This window comes from Drosophila simulans, chromosome 3L (assembly GCF_016746395.2).
Source record: "Drosophila simulans strain w501 chromosome 3L, Prin_Dsim_3.1, whole genome shotgun sequence".
NCBI lineage: Eukaryota > Metazoa > Arthropoda > Insecta > Diptera > Drosophilidae > Drosophila > Drosophila simulans.
The window spans coordinates 19,584,941-19,599,207 of record NC_052522.2 but is presented as its reverse complement, the minus strand read 5'-3'; the positions used below and the strand labels follow the sequence as shown (position 1 = coordinate 19,599,207).

General features: G+C 41.9%; 5 protein-coding genes across 7 annotated transcripts; 1 reads left to right on the top strand and 4 right to left on the bottom strand.

Annotated features, from left to right (window-relative positions):
• Positions 1-4,959: 4,959 nt before the first annotated feature.
• Positions 4,960-9,170, bottom strand: LOC6738763 (rho GDP-dissociation inhibitor 1). 2 transcript variants are annotated; one of them, XM_016171750.3, is made up of 6 exons: positions 8,988-9,170; positions 6,879-7,081; positions 6,707-6,816; positions 6,529-6,643; positions 6,007-6,012; positions 4,960-5,936 (listed from the first exon to the last, which is right to left on the bottom strand). In XM_016171750.3, exons 2-6 carry the CDS (start codon positions 7,060-7,062, stop codon positions 5,740-5,742), a joined length of 612 nt encoding a protein of 203 aa, XP_016032574.1. In that variant the 5' UTR covers positions 7,063-7,081; positions 8,988-9,170; the 3' UTR covers positions 4,960-5,739. The 2 variants fall into 2 exon arrangements, with proteins under 2 accessions (XP_016032574.1, XP_016032573.1); XM_016171749.3 differs by lacking the exon at positions 6,007-6,012 and having other exon boundaries at positions 8,988-9,168.
• LOC120284846 lies at positions 6,019-6,522 on the bottom strand. Its single transcript, XM_039294392.1, has one exon. The coding sequence runs from the start codon at positions 6,179-6,181 to the stop codon at positions 6,077-6,079; it is 105 nt and encodes a 34-aa protein (XP_039150326.1). The 5' UTR covers positions 6,182-6,522; the 3' UTR covers positions 6,019-6,076.
• A 198-nt stretch (positions 9,171-9,368) lies between the features above and the next one.
• LOC6738762 (metaxin-2) lies at positions 9,369-10,702 on the top strand. 2 transcript variants are annotated; one of them, XM_016169215.3, is made up of 3 exons: positions 9,377-9,549; positions 9,619-10,328; positions 10,628-10,702. In XM_016169215.3, exons 1-3 carry the CDS (start codon positions 9,466-9,468, stop codon positions 10,632-10,634), a joined length of 801 nt encoding a protein of 266 aa, XP_016032571.1. In that variant the 5' UTR covers positions 9,377-9,465; the 3' UTR covers positions 10,635-10,702. The 2 variants fall into 2 exon arrangements, with proteins under 2 accessions (XP_016032572.1, XP_016032571.1); XM_016169216.3 differs by having other exon boundaries at positions 9,369-9,549; positions 9,619-10,702.
• Positions 10,703-10,801: 99 nt separating this feature from the next.
• On the bottom strand, positions 10,802-12,995 carry LOC6738761 (Golgi reassembly-stacking protein 2). The gene is made up of 2 exons (XM_002085525.4): positions 12,777-12,995; positions 10,802-12,366 (listed from the first exon to the last, which is right to left on the bottom strand). The coding sequence occupies exons 1-2, from the start codon at positions 12,820-12,822 to the stop codon at positions 11,018-11,020; spliced, it is 1,395 nt and encodes a 464-aa protein (XP_002085561.1). The 5' UTR covers positions 12,823-12,995; the 3' UTR covers positions 10,802-11,017.
• Positions 12,996-13,315: 320 nt separating this feature from the next.
• On the bottom strand, positions 13,316-14,174 carry LOC6738760 (probable prefoldin subunit 6). Its single transcript, XM_002085524.3, has 3 exons — positions 13,952-14,174; positions 13,639-13,864; positions 13,316-13,579 (listed from the first exon to the last, which is right to left on the bottom strand). Exons 1-3 carry the CDS (start codon positions 14,022-14,024, stop codon positions 13,501-13,503), a joined length of 378 nt encoding a protein of 125 aa, XP_002085560.1. The 5' UTR covers positions 14,025-14,174; the 3' UTR covers positions 13,316-13,500.
• Positions 14,175-14,267: the final 93 nt, after the last annotated feature.

The following is a 14,267-nucleotide window of genomic DNA, read 5'->3' as shown; positions in this document are numbered from 1 at the left end:
AATTTCCTGAAATTAAATTACTTACTAGCTGCTCAGCTCAGTTCGTTGCCAGTTAATTTTAAACTAAGCAGGATATTGTCAACACTCGTTTTCCAATCCCCTGGATTGTCCTGTTTTCCTGTTTCCCCAGTGTGGGAAAATGTTTGAGCTGCTTTGTTGACACACAAACACCTGGACAAAGTAAGTACTTTGCTTGCAGTGTGTTTGCTGACTTGTGCAATTTCCGTCTGACAACACGGGGCGTATACGTAATGAACTCTGACAGAACTTGGCCAACATATGTCCGCAAAGTTGGCCATTATAGGAGCAGAAATATATATATGCAAACAGAATGTTTGCTTATTGATATTATTAAGCTTAGATGTGCTTTATTTTTAATTGGATTCGGTGCAATTTCATATTACAACTGGCATGGATTAGCTAAACAAGCCTAACTTTCATACTTTTAAAATAAAAATGCCCATTGAAAGCGCAAATAAATATAGTGCAATTCCCAAATTATAGAATTTCTTATTCATTAACATTAATTGGTGGCTTTTCACCGCAAATTCATTTGCAGTCTAATAAATTATTGACGCGGAAAACACACAGAATATTTGTGTGTGACACACGCCTTGGTTTGTGAGGAGCAAAAAAATACCTCTTGACAATTTCGCAGGCAGCATTTTCATGGAGCTTTTGGGGGATTTGGGATTTGCATAAATAATAATGAAATTTCAACTGGCGAATAAACAAAAATTAAAGCAGCTTCAAGAATCAGCGCCCATTAAAAGGCAATTTGTAGCGAGTAATGCCAGCGAGTGGAGAAGCCAAGGATCAAGGAGGCAAATTAACTAATTGAAGGCTCAAAAGGACTTTGCATAAATTGTGTGGACCGATAAAGGTGTCTCGTCTGCCGATAGATTAAAGCCGGCACTGGTAATGGCCATTCCCCAAGGTCATCCTTGGCAATCGATGACTTCCCGGGGTTGGCGGCATGCATAATACATTCCCAGATCGAAATCAAAACATGTTTACCTTCGCACGGCGCTGGCAAAAGTTAGTCCTGGCTCAAGGATGTCCCTCCTCCAACGGAAGAGCGACAGGTGGGCGAGTCGAGAGGATACCTCTCTCCGTGGATTGACAGCTCTCGTTGGTTTGGACTTGAACTGAAAATTATTATAAAAAGCGAAGGGGAATCATTTCTGCAGAGCTTCAGCCACTATTAGTAGACCTCAAAGGGTAATTATATATTTCTTAAACGTATTTAACTATTTAAAAAGTAATTTCAAACAGAGATACCATTTAAGAAAGCGTACTTATCTACCATTCTTATTTTTAGACTTTTTTTAGACCTTTAAGATTTCGTATTCACATAAAATGAACCTTTTATCTTGGTGGTTTATGGTAAAAGTCAATATTATTTCAACACTTATTTTTATGAATTTAAAAAAGGTTTGGCTTCTAAAATAAATCAAAATTGCATTCTAGCTGATGTATATACCTAGCCCCTCTCTAATCATTCCATTATTTATTTTCCATGCCCAACTTTCTTTGGCATTGACGCTTGCCATGGAAGTAAACGAAGTAAATGATAGTTTAATGAATGGCCATTAAATGTCAGTCATTGGCATTTGTTGGGGGTCACAGGCAATAGAGCTACTAAGGTTATTCTTTTTTGCATTTTTAATGGCCTTCCGCGCGGTAAAATCAATTTTACCCAACTGGCAGGCCGAGATTGTTTAATTTTTCACATGCTCGCTGAATATGTAAGGACTAAAAAGTCGACAGTTGGCCGAGTCATAAAGCCTAATTAGGAAATATGCTGTAATTAGTGCGCGGCACTTAATTAAAGAACTGCAAACTCAAGAGAAACAACAGCAGAATTCGCAGCAATAATAAAGCCCAGTTGCCTCGGGATCTGTGTCCTTTGGCACACAATTAACTGGCTTCCTTGGAAGTGTGAGTGCGATTCTGTGTGTATGTATTGAGGCGGCAGCTTGTTGACATCGCCTCGTCCTTTAAAGAGCCTGAAAGTATGCTGTGTCCCTTGATACATTCGACACATTCGTGCAGACCAACAAAAAGTTTAAATTTAACCCTAAATTGCTTGAATTTATATTACAAATTCCGGGTAAGCGCCATAAACCATAATGAACACCAGCTACTTGGGCATTCAGTCCTTTAAAACAAGGCCACCAATTTTCATTTCACTCCATTGCAGGTTAGATTTATTAATGCTCAAATATAATATATTGCTATATTTAACATTTGGAGCAACAAACTTGGATGGGCAATATCAAAAATCAATGCCAAAATGTAAATGAGCGAATAAATATATTCAGAAATCATGCGATTTCCTGGCCAGCTTTGCACTGAATCTCCAGCAGAAAAAAAAGCCCCAACAAAAAAACATCAAATTCAATATAAACGCAAATTATTTTTGCTGTCCGGTGGGGAAAAACGCATAAAAAAAGGGAAAACGCAGAGCTTTCGAAAAAAAATATATGCCAATTGTGGTGGGGGGTTTGAGTTTGGTTTTATGTCCTGTCGACCACGCACAAATCTGATGACTAACTCCAGAGTTTTCTGACGTGTTCGACACTCCCCTTTAAACTTGGCCAACTTGCGTGTGCTCACTTAAAGCCACGAAAAGTATTAAAGCCATAAAAACTATTTATAACTTTTGCGGGCGAAGGGGAGGAGCACGTGACGTAATAAAAAAAATAAGTAGGGTTTTTAATCAGAATTTAAATGAATTTGCTTTGCAGCATCTAAAAATATAATTAGTGCGGTTGCAAGCTGACAAAAACACAACACTTAATTAAACCACAATTTCCAGATCACCTTATTCAACCACTAATTTGGCACTCATAACTAACAGCTTTATGTGAATAGAAGAAAATATACGTAATAATAAAAACAAAAGCGGCCCCCTTGGTGCTTCCTATCTATTTTCCACAGGCAGCCGCCCACTGCGAATGTGGAATAAAATTCATCATACGCCACGTTGGCCCCTTTTGGCTGGGAGCAGGATGAAAGTTTCGCACGTTGCTCCGTGTGCTGACCCGCATACGAAATTAGAGGCCAGCAGAAACCGAAAAGTTGCCAAATCTTTGCTGGATTTAATTATGTTTAAATAGGCTTAGCTAAAACTTGCCATAGAGCCAAAAAGGAATTCAATAAAGGTGTATACATGAGATCTAAAATGAAACTAATTGAATTTTGAACAAAGGAAGTTTAATTCTGCCACATGACCAATTATAATTTGATTGCTATATATATGGCATATTTTGTGTAGAAATGCTTTGTTGTTCCTTTAACCTTTTGCTGTGTGAAAATTATTAAATCTCGTTAACAGGATAAGAATATGTACAACAGTTAAATAAATATTTTAAAATCATGCCAATGGGCAAATTGCATAAATGCAAACACATAAATCCCATTAGCGGCTATAAAAGCTGTGCATACATATAGCCATTTGTAGAGATTAAATATGAATTTTTGCAGCTTGACATCAGCTGCATTTCATGGCTTTTCCAGTGCAACAGATGCCAGTAAACCCAGTGCCAGTGTTGGGGTATTCAGAAAAAAATACAAAATGTATTTATTCAAGGAAAATGTTAGCCAATATACAAGATTTTACACTTGAATAAGCCAAATGAAGTTGAAACTTTTAACTTTCTAATATCATATGAATAATGAATATAGTAATATTTATCATAATGAATATGATTTAAGCGAGCATTAGTTTCTCTCAGTGCACTCTGTGCGGTTTTATAACAACAAGGTACCGTTAGCAGCACTGCCTACACGTGGACAAAATGGCCGCCATTCGCATTTCCGCTTCCGTGCGCTGGGTGAGCACTTTGCCTGTTGCGCTTTCTGGTCTGCACTTTGATTGCATTTCATTCCAGCTTTATTATCCGCATTCTGGACGGCTCCTGTTCTTTTTCCATTGGCCGAGCTTTGCTGCAAATTTCATTGAGCCCCAGCCCAGGATGCAATGGACCATAAAAAGGTGCAGCGGCGGGACAATTGGCAGCATCGGGCCAAAAGGCCACATTGCCACACAATGCGGTGGAGTGCGGAATGTTGGAATGTCGGATTGAACAATGCGGGTGAAGGCTGAAATTCGACGGCCCGTCCGTCAATCAAAATATCCTCGACGGACAGAGATAGACGTTCGTGTTTGATGCGAAAATATTGGCATTTCAAAGGTAATGTTAGATGGATTCGAACGGAACGGGCATGCTAAAAGCCATATATCTACAAAACCATTTGAGAGAGTAAAAAGTTATATTATATATGATGCTATGAGCAAAAATGTGTAAATCGTGAAACAAGTAAGGCTTCTTGTATGTACACATATAAGTTTTTGTTAGTTGCTTACCTGTAATTATTTTTCACGTAATAAAAACGGTGTGTACTTATGTTTCTGATTTTTTTTTGTTCCCCATCCTGGAAAAACGCAGCCTTAAAGGACCCCAAAACAACACACGAATGCCCCAGGACATTTACCAAAAACACAAATGATTTGTTTTTCTTAAATTACGCCATTCTTCTGCTGGCAACTATAGCAATTTCCGAATAAGTAACTTACTTATTCATGCAGGTTTTCGCGATTCTGAAGACAAATGTGCGTTGGAATATAAAATGCGGTTATTATTATTTTCCTTATTGAAGCGGCGCTTGTTGGGCAACATGCTGCTAATGTCAGGCGCAACAAGAGGCTGGCAACTTGTTGCTAGATGCGAATGTAAACAGAGAAGTTCGTTTCACAAGCTCTCTCTTTCGTACACCTTGAAAAATATTTGGTGGCGGCCCACATGGCGGATGAGTAATTCTGGCCACAATTTATGACGTTTGCCCCTTGGCACTGTAAGCTGATAAGCATTATAAAGTGTGAAGCCAACTTATCTTTGGCTACGGAAAAATCTGTGCACACACTGCCACTATACGGAAAAATAATTCGCTTACTTAGGCTTTTATTTTAAAATATGTATACTTTATTCTTTATTGCTCTTCGGTTGCATTCAATCAGCTTTCGCATATATGGTATGTTGTACACAAAAAATACACAGAGATATATAGTTAGAATAATGTGGATTTAAGTGACTCCATGCCGCACAAACTTCAAATGCACAATAAAGCATCAGCATTAGTTGCATTCAACAGTTCGTGTTGCACGATTTTAGTTCCTTTTAGTTTTGGGGCGACTTGTTCTTACAATAAACCATTCTCCATTCTTCAATTTTAAATACACAGCGAAATGCAAACAACTTTCTTAAAGTTAATTACTCAATTGTTAATCTGTTTGAAAATGTATGTTAAACATAGGCAATGGCATTTAGAACCAAACGACTGACTGACTGACTGACTGGTTGGCTGACTGACTGACTAACTGACTGACTGACTGGCCTAGTGACTTGACTTGGTTTTGACTTGACTGACCGACTCGTCTCATTGAGGACTTAGGCGAAAAATGCTCTACATCTGCACACATTCAATTTGCAAATAGGGTATCAAAAATACTTATCATGGCTTTACATTACACTTTAGTTACAAAAATATTTAAAATTTAATACCGTTAACAAAAATACTTGACGATCAATTACACTTTTGGAAAAATTCGCTTACACTTTTGGAACAAAACTAAACTCATTTACAAGACATGTTTGAGGGAAAACAAAAAGCGTATGTTGTATGTTGTAGGTTGTGTGTCGTGTGTGTGTTGTTGTGTGCTGTTCGGTGTGGCAATTAGGCCCAGTCCTTTTTGATCTCAAAGGTCCAGTCCCACTCCAGATGTATGTGCTTGTCGTCATCCGTGAAGACCGAACTGACCGAGTAGGTGCCGCGGGAGAATGTGCCTGAAGGTGCCTCCTCGGCGGGCGTCAAGTAGAACTGAATCTCCTTCTTTGGCGGATAGGAGCCAACCATATGCTTCATCTTGTCAACTATGGAGTAATGCGAAAAGAGAAGGTTTAGTAGGGATTTAAATTTAGGGTATGGCCGGCACCAGCTTACCCACAACTTAAAAAATTATACATTCCGAAATTAGGGTTTGGCATTGGAGACAATGGAATACAAGTTATTCTCAACACATGACTAAGGTTAGTATGGCAATTGTGAAAAAAAGGATATAGGCAGCACTGCAAAAGCCCAACAAAAGGGTTGTGCCATTGAACCAGCTTTTACCCATTGCTAGAAACAAAACTCGACTGGCCCGCACAAAAGTCAATCAAAAACTGAGGTGTAAAACTAACAATCTCGCGTCAGCATGGAAAATTGAAGACCTAGAAGTGCTCGCATAGTGTAACGCATGGAAACTAACTAAAAACAAGTATATTTTGACCTGGTTTTAATTTAATTTTACTCTTACAATACTGGGGCACTCGGTCAGTAAATAAATAAGTAAATTAATGCACAATTAAGGTATGAAAATTAAGAAATATCATTGCTTTGCCCTAAGTAAAGACAGATAATGCTGATGGAATTAAGACTGTAAATCTGCAAATAAGAATTTAAATCTTATGTAAAAATACTCACCATTAACACCCAAGCGAGAAGTCTTTTGAACATACTTAAGGCCATGGACTATTTCACGCTGCACAATAAAATCAATGCGCACCTTGTACTGAACACCTTCTTTGATCACAAAAAGCTGTCGAAATAGGGTTTGGATTAACGAAAATAGTCGATTGGTTGGATGGCTAATGGTATTTACCTGCTTTTTCAGCTGACTAAGGTCACCGGTAAGATCCAACTCCATGTCGTCGCGTCCTTCGACGACGAGGGCCAGTTTCTTAACAATAACTTTTCGGGGATCATTGGGTTCTGGGTAGAAAAGTTAATGCTTTAGTATACTCTACTTTTAGAGCCCAAGTTAACCGCCTTACCAACAATAATTTTCTCGGTCTGGGCGGCACCCAGGAGCGCCTCCTTGTAGCGCCGCAAGCTCTCGTCCTCCTGATCGGCGGCCATTATCTCCTCGATGGTCTTCTCCGGCGGCGCCTGGTAGTTGGCATCATGGACATCCTCGTCGTGGTGCTCGGGATGGTGCTTCGTCTCTGTTTCGGCCATGATTGTTGTTAACCTAGAACTGTCCAAACGCAATTGTTTGTTTATCAATCAATTACATTTAAATGAGAAGCGACGTTCTTAATTGTTGACTTGCTGCTTCGGATTTTGCTTAGTACGCGTCGGTTTCTCGGGGAGCAGCTTGTGGGTCATAGGCATATTTTTAGTAGTGTGAGTAACATGTTGACGATAATGATGTTGTTTTATATACACATTTAATGGCATGTGCGCCACCATATCTGCTACATCGTATCGGAGTGTATGAAAGTATTCCTCGTTCAAAAAATGTAGGAAGAGTGCTTTTTTTCTTCTGAAAATTGTCGCCCTAAGGAGATTTGAGTTCATGATGACTCAACGAAATGCAGGGCGGAAATTCGAAAAAAAAAACCTGCCAACTAAATATATTGTGAGTAGCTAGAATATGTGTTAGTACAAATTACAATGTTAAATAAATACAAATAACAGCGGTCCCAAATCGCAAACATATTCCATATACTCCGCTACTGATTACGTTATCATTCGGTGGCCATAAAGCGGCTTTATTTACTAATTTTTTTGGCAACACGAGTGCCTCTGTTGCGAACAAATGTAGCCACTTCATAAGCCCGTTCAATAATATTGATTAAATTTCAATTATTAACGCATTGATGAACTGACGTGCTGACTGCCAAGGGGGCGGGGCCAAGGGGCGCTCGACCTGCAGCTGGTCCGCTCGCAAAGTAAAAAAAGGTCCAACCAAATACGGAGCGGCAGTTAGATAAGGCAGGCGAACTCGACGCAGGGAGAGAGGGCGGATATCGGCATTGAATAATATTGACCAGAACTGGGAACTGGCGACAGAAAACCACACCCCACCGCCCCCCGGAAAATGACTTTATTGTTATCTTGCTTTGTTTTCCACTATCTAAATACACGTCGCCAGCTCGCTGTCCATTTTCAATGAATGTTGGGCCAATAATAATTCTCGATTCTCCAGATTTGGCTTTATATATGTATATGTACATATACAGTGTGCCCGGGCAAAAAAAAATAGTACATGAAATTGAAATGTTATTACTTGACATCAAGTTGTTGTTGAGGTAATAAAATTGTGTCTATACAAAACGATTTTGCAGGCCCATGTGTACATACAGTAGTAATAATTATTTATTTCTCAGTTTTATCAAAGCTAATAAATAAATTTATCTATCTATCTGCATTTTATTTGTATATGTAAATATTATTGGTGCTTTAAAATCAATAGTTTGAATCTTAGTATTGGTTTTTTTTAGATCTTATCGTTTTATTTCAAAATTAGGCATATGAAAAGCACTTACAATTTCTCTCCGTGCTTGTGTGGGAATGGCAAAAAATAATAAACAAAAAATGTTCGGACTAACAGCGCAAGTTTGGGCCAATAAATACAATCGCAACAATTAAGGATGGGTGAGAAAAGGTAATTTCAAGAACAATCTGACCGAACTGAAAATTTGAATTCCAAACAAATGTGCCAGCGTCGAAGGAAGTGCAAGCGAGAGGGTTAGCCAGAATGAGAGAGAGAGAGAGGGAGAGGACCCCCCGCCAAAGTCAAAGTGTGGGGATAATTCAGGGAAAAGTACGAACCATGCCACTTTTTTTTTTCTTCTCTTTTTTTGATAAAGAAATGTGCACGAAGAATGTTAAAACCCCAGACGAATGAATCACACACACCAGCTCACAGACACACACACACACACTCACACTGAGGCCGGCACATGAATCGTCACTGATTTCCAAGTAGAATTTTTGGGAGTGGTTCTTGGCCTGCAACTACATGAATTTGCTAACAACGCCAGTTTGTATTAAATTTTTATAATAATATTAGTTATATTTTTTTGATGTAAAATGCATTGCAACGCACCGCACTCACACAAACACACAGTTGCAAGTTGGCGACGACGCGCACTCACCTTTTAATATGCGAAATTAATCAAATAGTACGATTTATGCAAATTAATCACTGAAAAGTAACTGTATGTTATATTTTTAACAACTTTTGATAACTAACGTTTAAACAAAGCAAATAATATAAAATAAGAATTGCAAGTGTGAACGTGTGCTTTGGTGGACAGAATACCGAAAGGCGAGATGGCCTTGCAGAAGTCATCCGTTCACACTGGTGTACAAAAATACTTGCTTTTCGAAAAAGTTTTTAGTTTTGGGACAGCTTTCCACTTAATCTATATGATGTGTAAGTACGTGTTAAAATACGTATTATTTATTAGTTTAAATAGTTGAGCAGTTTTTGCTGAAATGCAATTTCTAATAACAATCGCTGTTTGGTTCTTGTCTGCAACAGTCTGGCAACGCCGGCAAACAGCTGCTTGTTACTTCATCGGCGATTTCAGTGTGCAAGTTGAAAAACACAATTTACTCGTTTAATTTACAATGAGATCCCACTACCTGAGCCAGCTAGACACGGCCGACAAACTGTCCGCCGAGCCTTGGCCCGAAGACGCCACCCTCTACCAGGTAAGGCGCTCTATAGCTCCAGAATCTTCACTAACATTAACCTTTCATTAATGTGCATTAAAAAAAAAGCCTTATGAAGCGGAACAGATCCTGCTGCCGGAAAACGCCAGTTGCCTGGCCGTGAAGGCTTACCTGAAGATGTGCAACCTGCCCTTCGGTATTCGATCCTGCGCCAACGCGGAGCACATGTCGCCCGGCGGCAGGATGACCAAGTTGCCCTTCATCCGCGCAGGAGCATTCATCTTTGCCGAATTCGAGCCGATCGTGAACTTTGTGGAGCAGAAGGAACTGGCCATTGGCAGCTGGCAGGACGAGGACGAGAAGGCCGACATGCGCACCTATGTGTCGCTGGTGGAGAACATCTTCACCATGGCGGAGCTGTACATTAGCTTCAAGAACGAACGCGTCTACAAAGAGGTAACTGCGCCCAGGAACGGAGTCGTCTTTCCCTGGCCCCTCAATCACATGCAGAACTATGGAAAGCGGCGGAACGCGCTGCGTCTGTTGAAGGTCTATCAGTGGGACGACCTGGACATCGACAGCGTCATCGACAAGGTGGCCAAGTGCTGTGAGACGCTCGAGTACAAGCTGAAGGAGTCGCCGGAAACGCCCTTCTTCTACGGCGATCAGCCCTGCGAACTGGACGCCATCGCCTTCGGCCACCTCTTCAGCATTCTGACCACCACGCTGCCGAACATGGCGCTGGCCCAAACGGTGCAGAAGTTCAAGGACTTGGTCGAGTTCTGTCGCTTCGTCGATGAGAAGTACTTTCAGACCAGGTGCCTGCCCAATTAGTTATACGTAGTCTTCGCCTTGAATGCTTATAAATTTAGTTGCTCTTGTCTTTTTTATTTCAACCGCTTAAATATGCAATTCTAAATGCCCTTAAATATAATTTTCACTTTTATTTTGCTACTAGCATTTAAAAAAAAGGTTATTATACTGATTTTGCTGCCATTAATGTCCAAAAATCCATGTGTAAATCATTTGCACAAGTGACTCAGTCTGCAAGTTTCTTTAAACGAAGCTTTGCAATTCTAAAATACTTATAACGATCTTTACTTCATTTAACTTTCAGCAAGTAACTTTTCGGCTAATGAAATTGTGTAAGTATTTGTTATAATAATCAAATAAATTGTTGTTAGCAAACCAAGCAAAATAGTCTTGATTTTTGAACATAGTTGCCTTTTCCTTTTCATACTTTTGAAGAAATACAAATGCATTGAACGCTCGTTTATGTAAAGACCTTAAATACACATATATTTTTATTGATTTATTGTTATAATTAATTTAGATTATTATTATGAATGCAATGTACACATCTTTGCATGCAGCTGGCCAACCGAATTGCGCCACTTGTGATATCTGCTAACGCAATCATACAAAACAATCAGATGATTCTCGAAAATAAAAGCTTAACGACAATTTGTCCAGGTTTAGCAGTTGGTCCATTAGCCCAGTTGAAGTCTTAGTTTCCAGCCTGATTCACTGCCGGTCCGGCTAATTCATCATTGCCTTGCGCCGGAGCAGCGACAGCCTGCGGTGGTACTGGTGGCGCAAACACATGGGCCATCTGCGGCGGCAACGGCGTTGGCTGCGTGGGAAACAGTCCGCCCATGGAGGGTTGCACCTGCGGATACGACGGCACTGTCTGGGCACCGGCTGGATAGGAGAGGGCAGCCGGGGCCGACATGTAGGCCTGCTGTGGTGCAGAGAACATGGGCACAGCCGCCGGCGCTGCCGTGGCCTGTGGAAATGGCAGCTGGGCAGCGGGAATGCCACCTAGAGTAGCGTTTTGCTGCGTACTGGGATCAAAAACGCCGGGTATGAAGATGTTGGCTGGCGGCGGCATTGGTTGCGCTGGTGCGGGCACCTGAACCTGTGGTTGCGCCACGGACACGTCAGCCACAGCCGGCGGAGCGGGAACGGAAACGGGCTCGGCAATGGCGGCCTGCGATTCGAGCGCAGCGGTTAGGGCATCGGTAGCCTCATCCGGATTGAAGTAGGTCTTGAACAAGCTCTGTTGCGCCGGTGGCTCAATAGTCGGTGGTCTGACCTCGGCGTTTGTCGATCCAAAGGTGTTGGCCAGCGGCGGTATGTAAGGCAACGTTGGTGAGACCACAGCGGATCCTGCATGGGCTGCTTGAGCAACAGCCGGTGCCGCTCCTCCGGCAGTCAGCAGCGGAGCAGAGGACTCCGCGGAGGCAGCAGCAGGGGCAGCAGCGGAGCTGCTGGTCACTGGCTCTGCCTGCACGGGAATGCGATGCAGATAGCCGAAGCCAATGCCGCAGCCCAGTGCTCCCTCGCCACCCCAGGCGGTATTCGGCTTGATGGTCACCTCGCGGCACGCGTCATCGTCCAGGTTGTAAACGTACATCTTCAGCGGCTGCTGCTCGTGCGTTTCGATCAGCGTGAACAGGTCGTCGTTCTCGTGCCGTATGGCATCTGCCCCAATCACGTAGTCGCTGTAGGCTCGCAGTCCCGCGAGTTCGGCTGGCGAATTGGGATGTACTTCGAGTATGTGCCAGACGCTCTCGTTGGCGCCCTCGAAGGAGCAGAACCGTATGCTGACGCCCAGCAGCCCCTGGCCACCCCAGTTGTTGCTCGGCGTGAGGGTCAGTTCGCGGACCGTCTGCGTCTTGCTGGAGTAGACGGTGAGCCGCACCGGCTTGTCAACGTTCTGGCGAAGCAGCTCCTTCAGCATGTCATTGTCCTGGTCCAAGCGTGTGCCGGCTATTGCGACGATGAAGTCGAAGAAGGCCTCCAGTCCGGCCTTTTGGCCCGGCGAGTTGTCCTGCACCTTGAGTACGTGGTAGCCTGCGGAATACGGATTGTGAATTTCATGGGCATACTTCTATATATTTCAATTTGAAACTAAGAGCGAAGAGGTAGCAGGTATGCTTTATCTGGATAAAACTGTACAGGCGTGATTAGAGGAAGGAAATACCCACCATATAAACTATATATTCTATGATAAGAATGAAGATCGTGGTTAACATATAAAGTAGCGTATTTACATTAGGCATGACTATGATGTCACGATTGTAATTACTCTGTTTCATTATGTTTATTAATTTGGTTTGAGTACAGGCTTTGGGTTTACAAAAGGCTGGACAGACTAGTGTAGCCTTTATCCAGGCAAGACTGTAGTGCTCTTTTTTCTGATTGGACCAGCGGCAGGTTTACGTTTACGTGGTCCGTGGCGAACAAGTTGTTTGCCCACTTACCTTCGGTGCCGCCGCCGGGAACATGGATGCTGTGGCTCGAGCCCATCGTTTGATTGCGTTCAGGTCAAGCTCGAATCCGGAACAGGGATCTGACTTAAGCGACGCTTTGGAAACCCCGATTTATATTCTGCCAACAAATAAGTTCTGTTCTTCGTGGCAACTTTTTGTCGCAGTTTTTAGTGTGGCAGCAGGTCGCCGCCGCTGGAATGCCACAACATGTCCAGTGGGTGTGCTAAAAGCTACAGCTGATTCCAACATTTTAGTAGGGGAGTTCCACCAACAAAGATAAAATTTGCAAAAAATACCAAAGGTATTTATAACTCATTTATAATATTAATTTTATTTTTTATTTTTAACATATACCTTCTTGCTAAATAAAAAGAGTAACTGGTAAAATGTTACATTTAATAAATGCGCTGCACAAATTAAATTACTAGCCATTTAAAATGCAGTAAATCTTCATAATAAAACGTATGTTTCAATATAAAAATAGGGCAATTATTTTTAAAACTTTTTTTAGCTGGGAGATGGAAACTATCTTTTTTTGAAAATAATATAGTTAATGTTTTAATGCATCCACTGAATCCACATTATCATGCTGTTTTAAGGATTTCATGGGTTTTATTAATTTTAAGATAAAGCAGTTGTGCCAGTAGAGTTTCGAAAGCCACTAAGCTGTCCCAAAATAATTTATAAATTAGATGTGTGCGGGGGTAGAAGGCCTTTACTGCATGGCCGCCGCCACCTGACACTGCTGTTGGTACTTGGCCACGGATTCCCGATGCTTCAGCATGTCCTTTTCCCTGGATCAAATGAAATGAAAATCAAAAAAGGAAAAGCCAACTAGGCGATGGCCACTCACATGTTCTCCAGGGTGTCGGTGGAGCTCTTCAGCTCCTTGGAGATGTACTCCATGCGCTTTCCGACATTCTGGCGCGACTCCTCCAGCTCCTGTTTGACCAGAACGGGCCCGAAGAGCTTGTAGACCTTGTTGTCGGGGCCCAGAAGATTCAGCTCGTCCAGGACGCACTTGTTCTCGTTCAGCTGGCTTTCCAGCATTGCCCGCTGCTTTACCATCTTCACGCAGGCTGTGCAGGAAGTTAAATGTACATATATTCCGTGCACATAAGACGAAATTATGGTACTTATCCACCAGATGGCTGGCATTTACTCACATTTCTGCAGGTTCTGGTACGCCTCAATCTCGGCCTGCATCTTTTTGTACAACGCTGCGCTCTTCTTGTCCATTTTGGTTTAGTTACCGCAGGTGTTAGATCGGAATTACGAGTTTAATGAGACAGTTGGTTCACCGGTTGTTAATAATTTTAACAAAATTTCGGCTTTCGCATGTGAGTAAAGCGTGCAGTGTGCCCAAATATGGTTTTCACAAAATATACCAGCAAATGTCGTCGTTGCCACATGGCTGTAACTGGGGTGCTTTACAGCACTGCCCAAAACAGCTGTCTGAAATGTGCACTAATTACTGTCTTT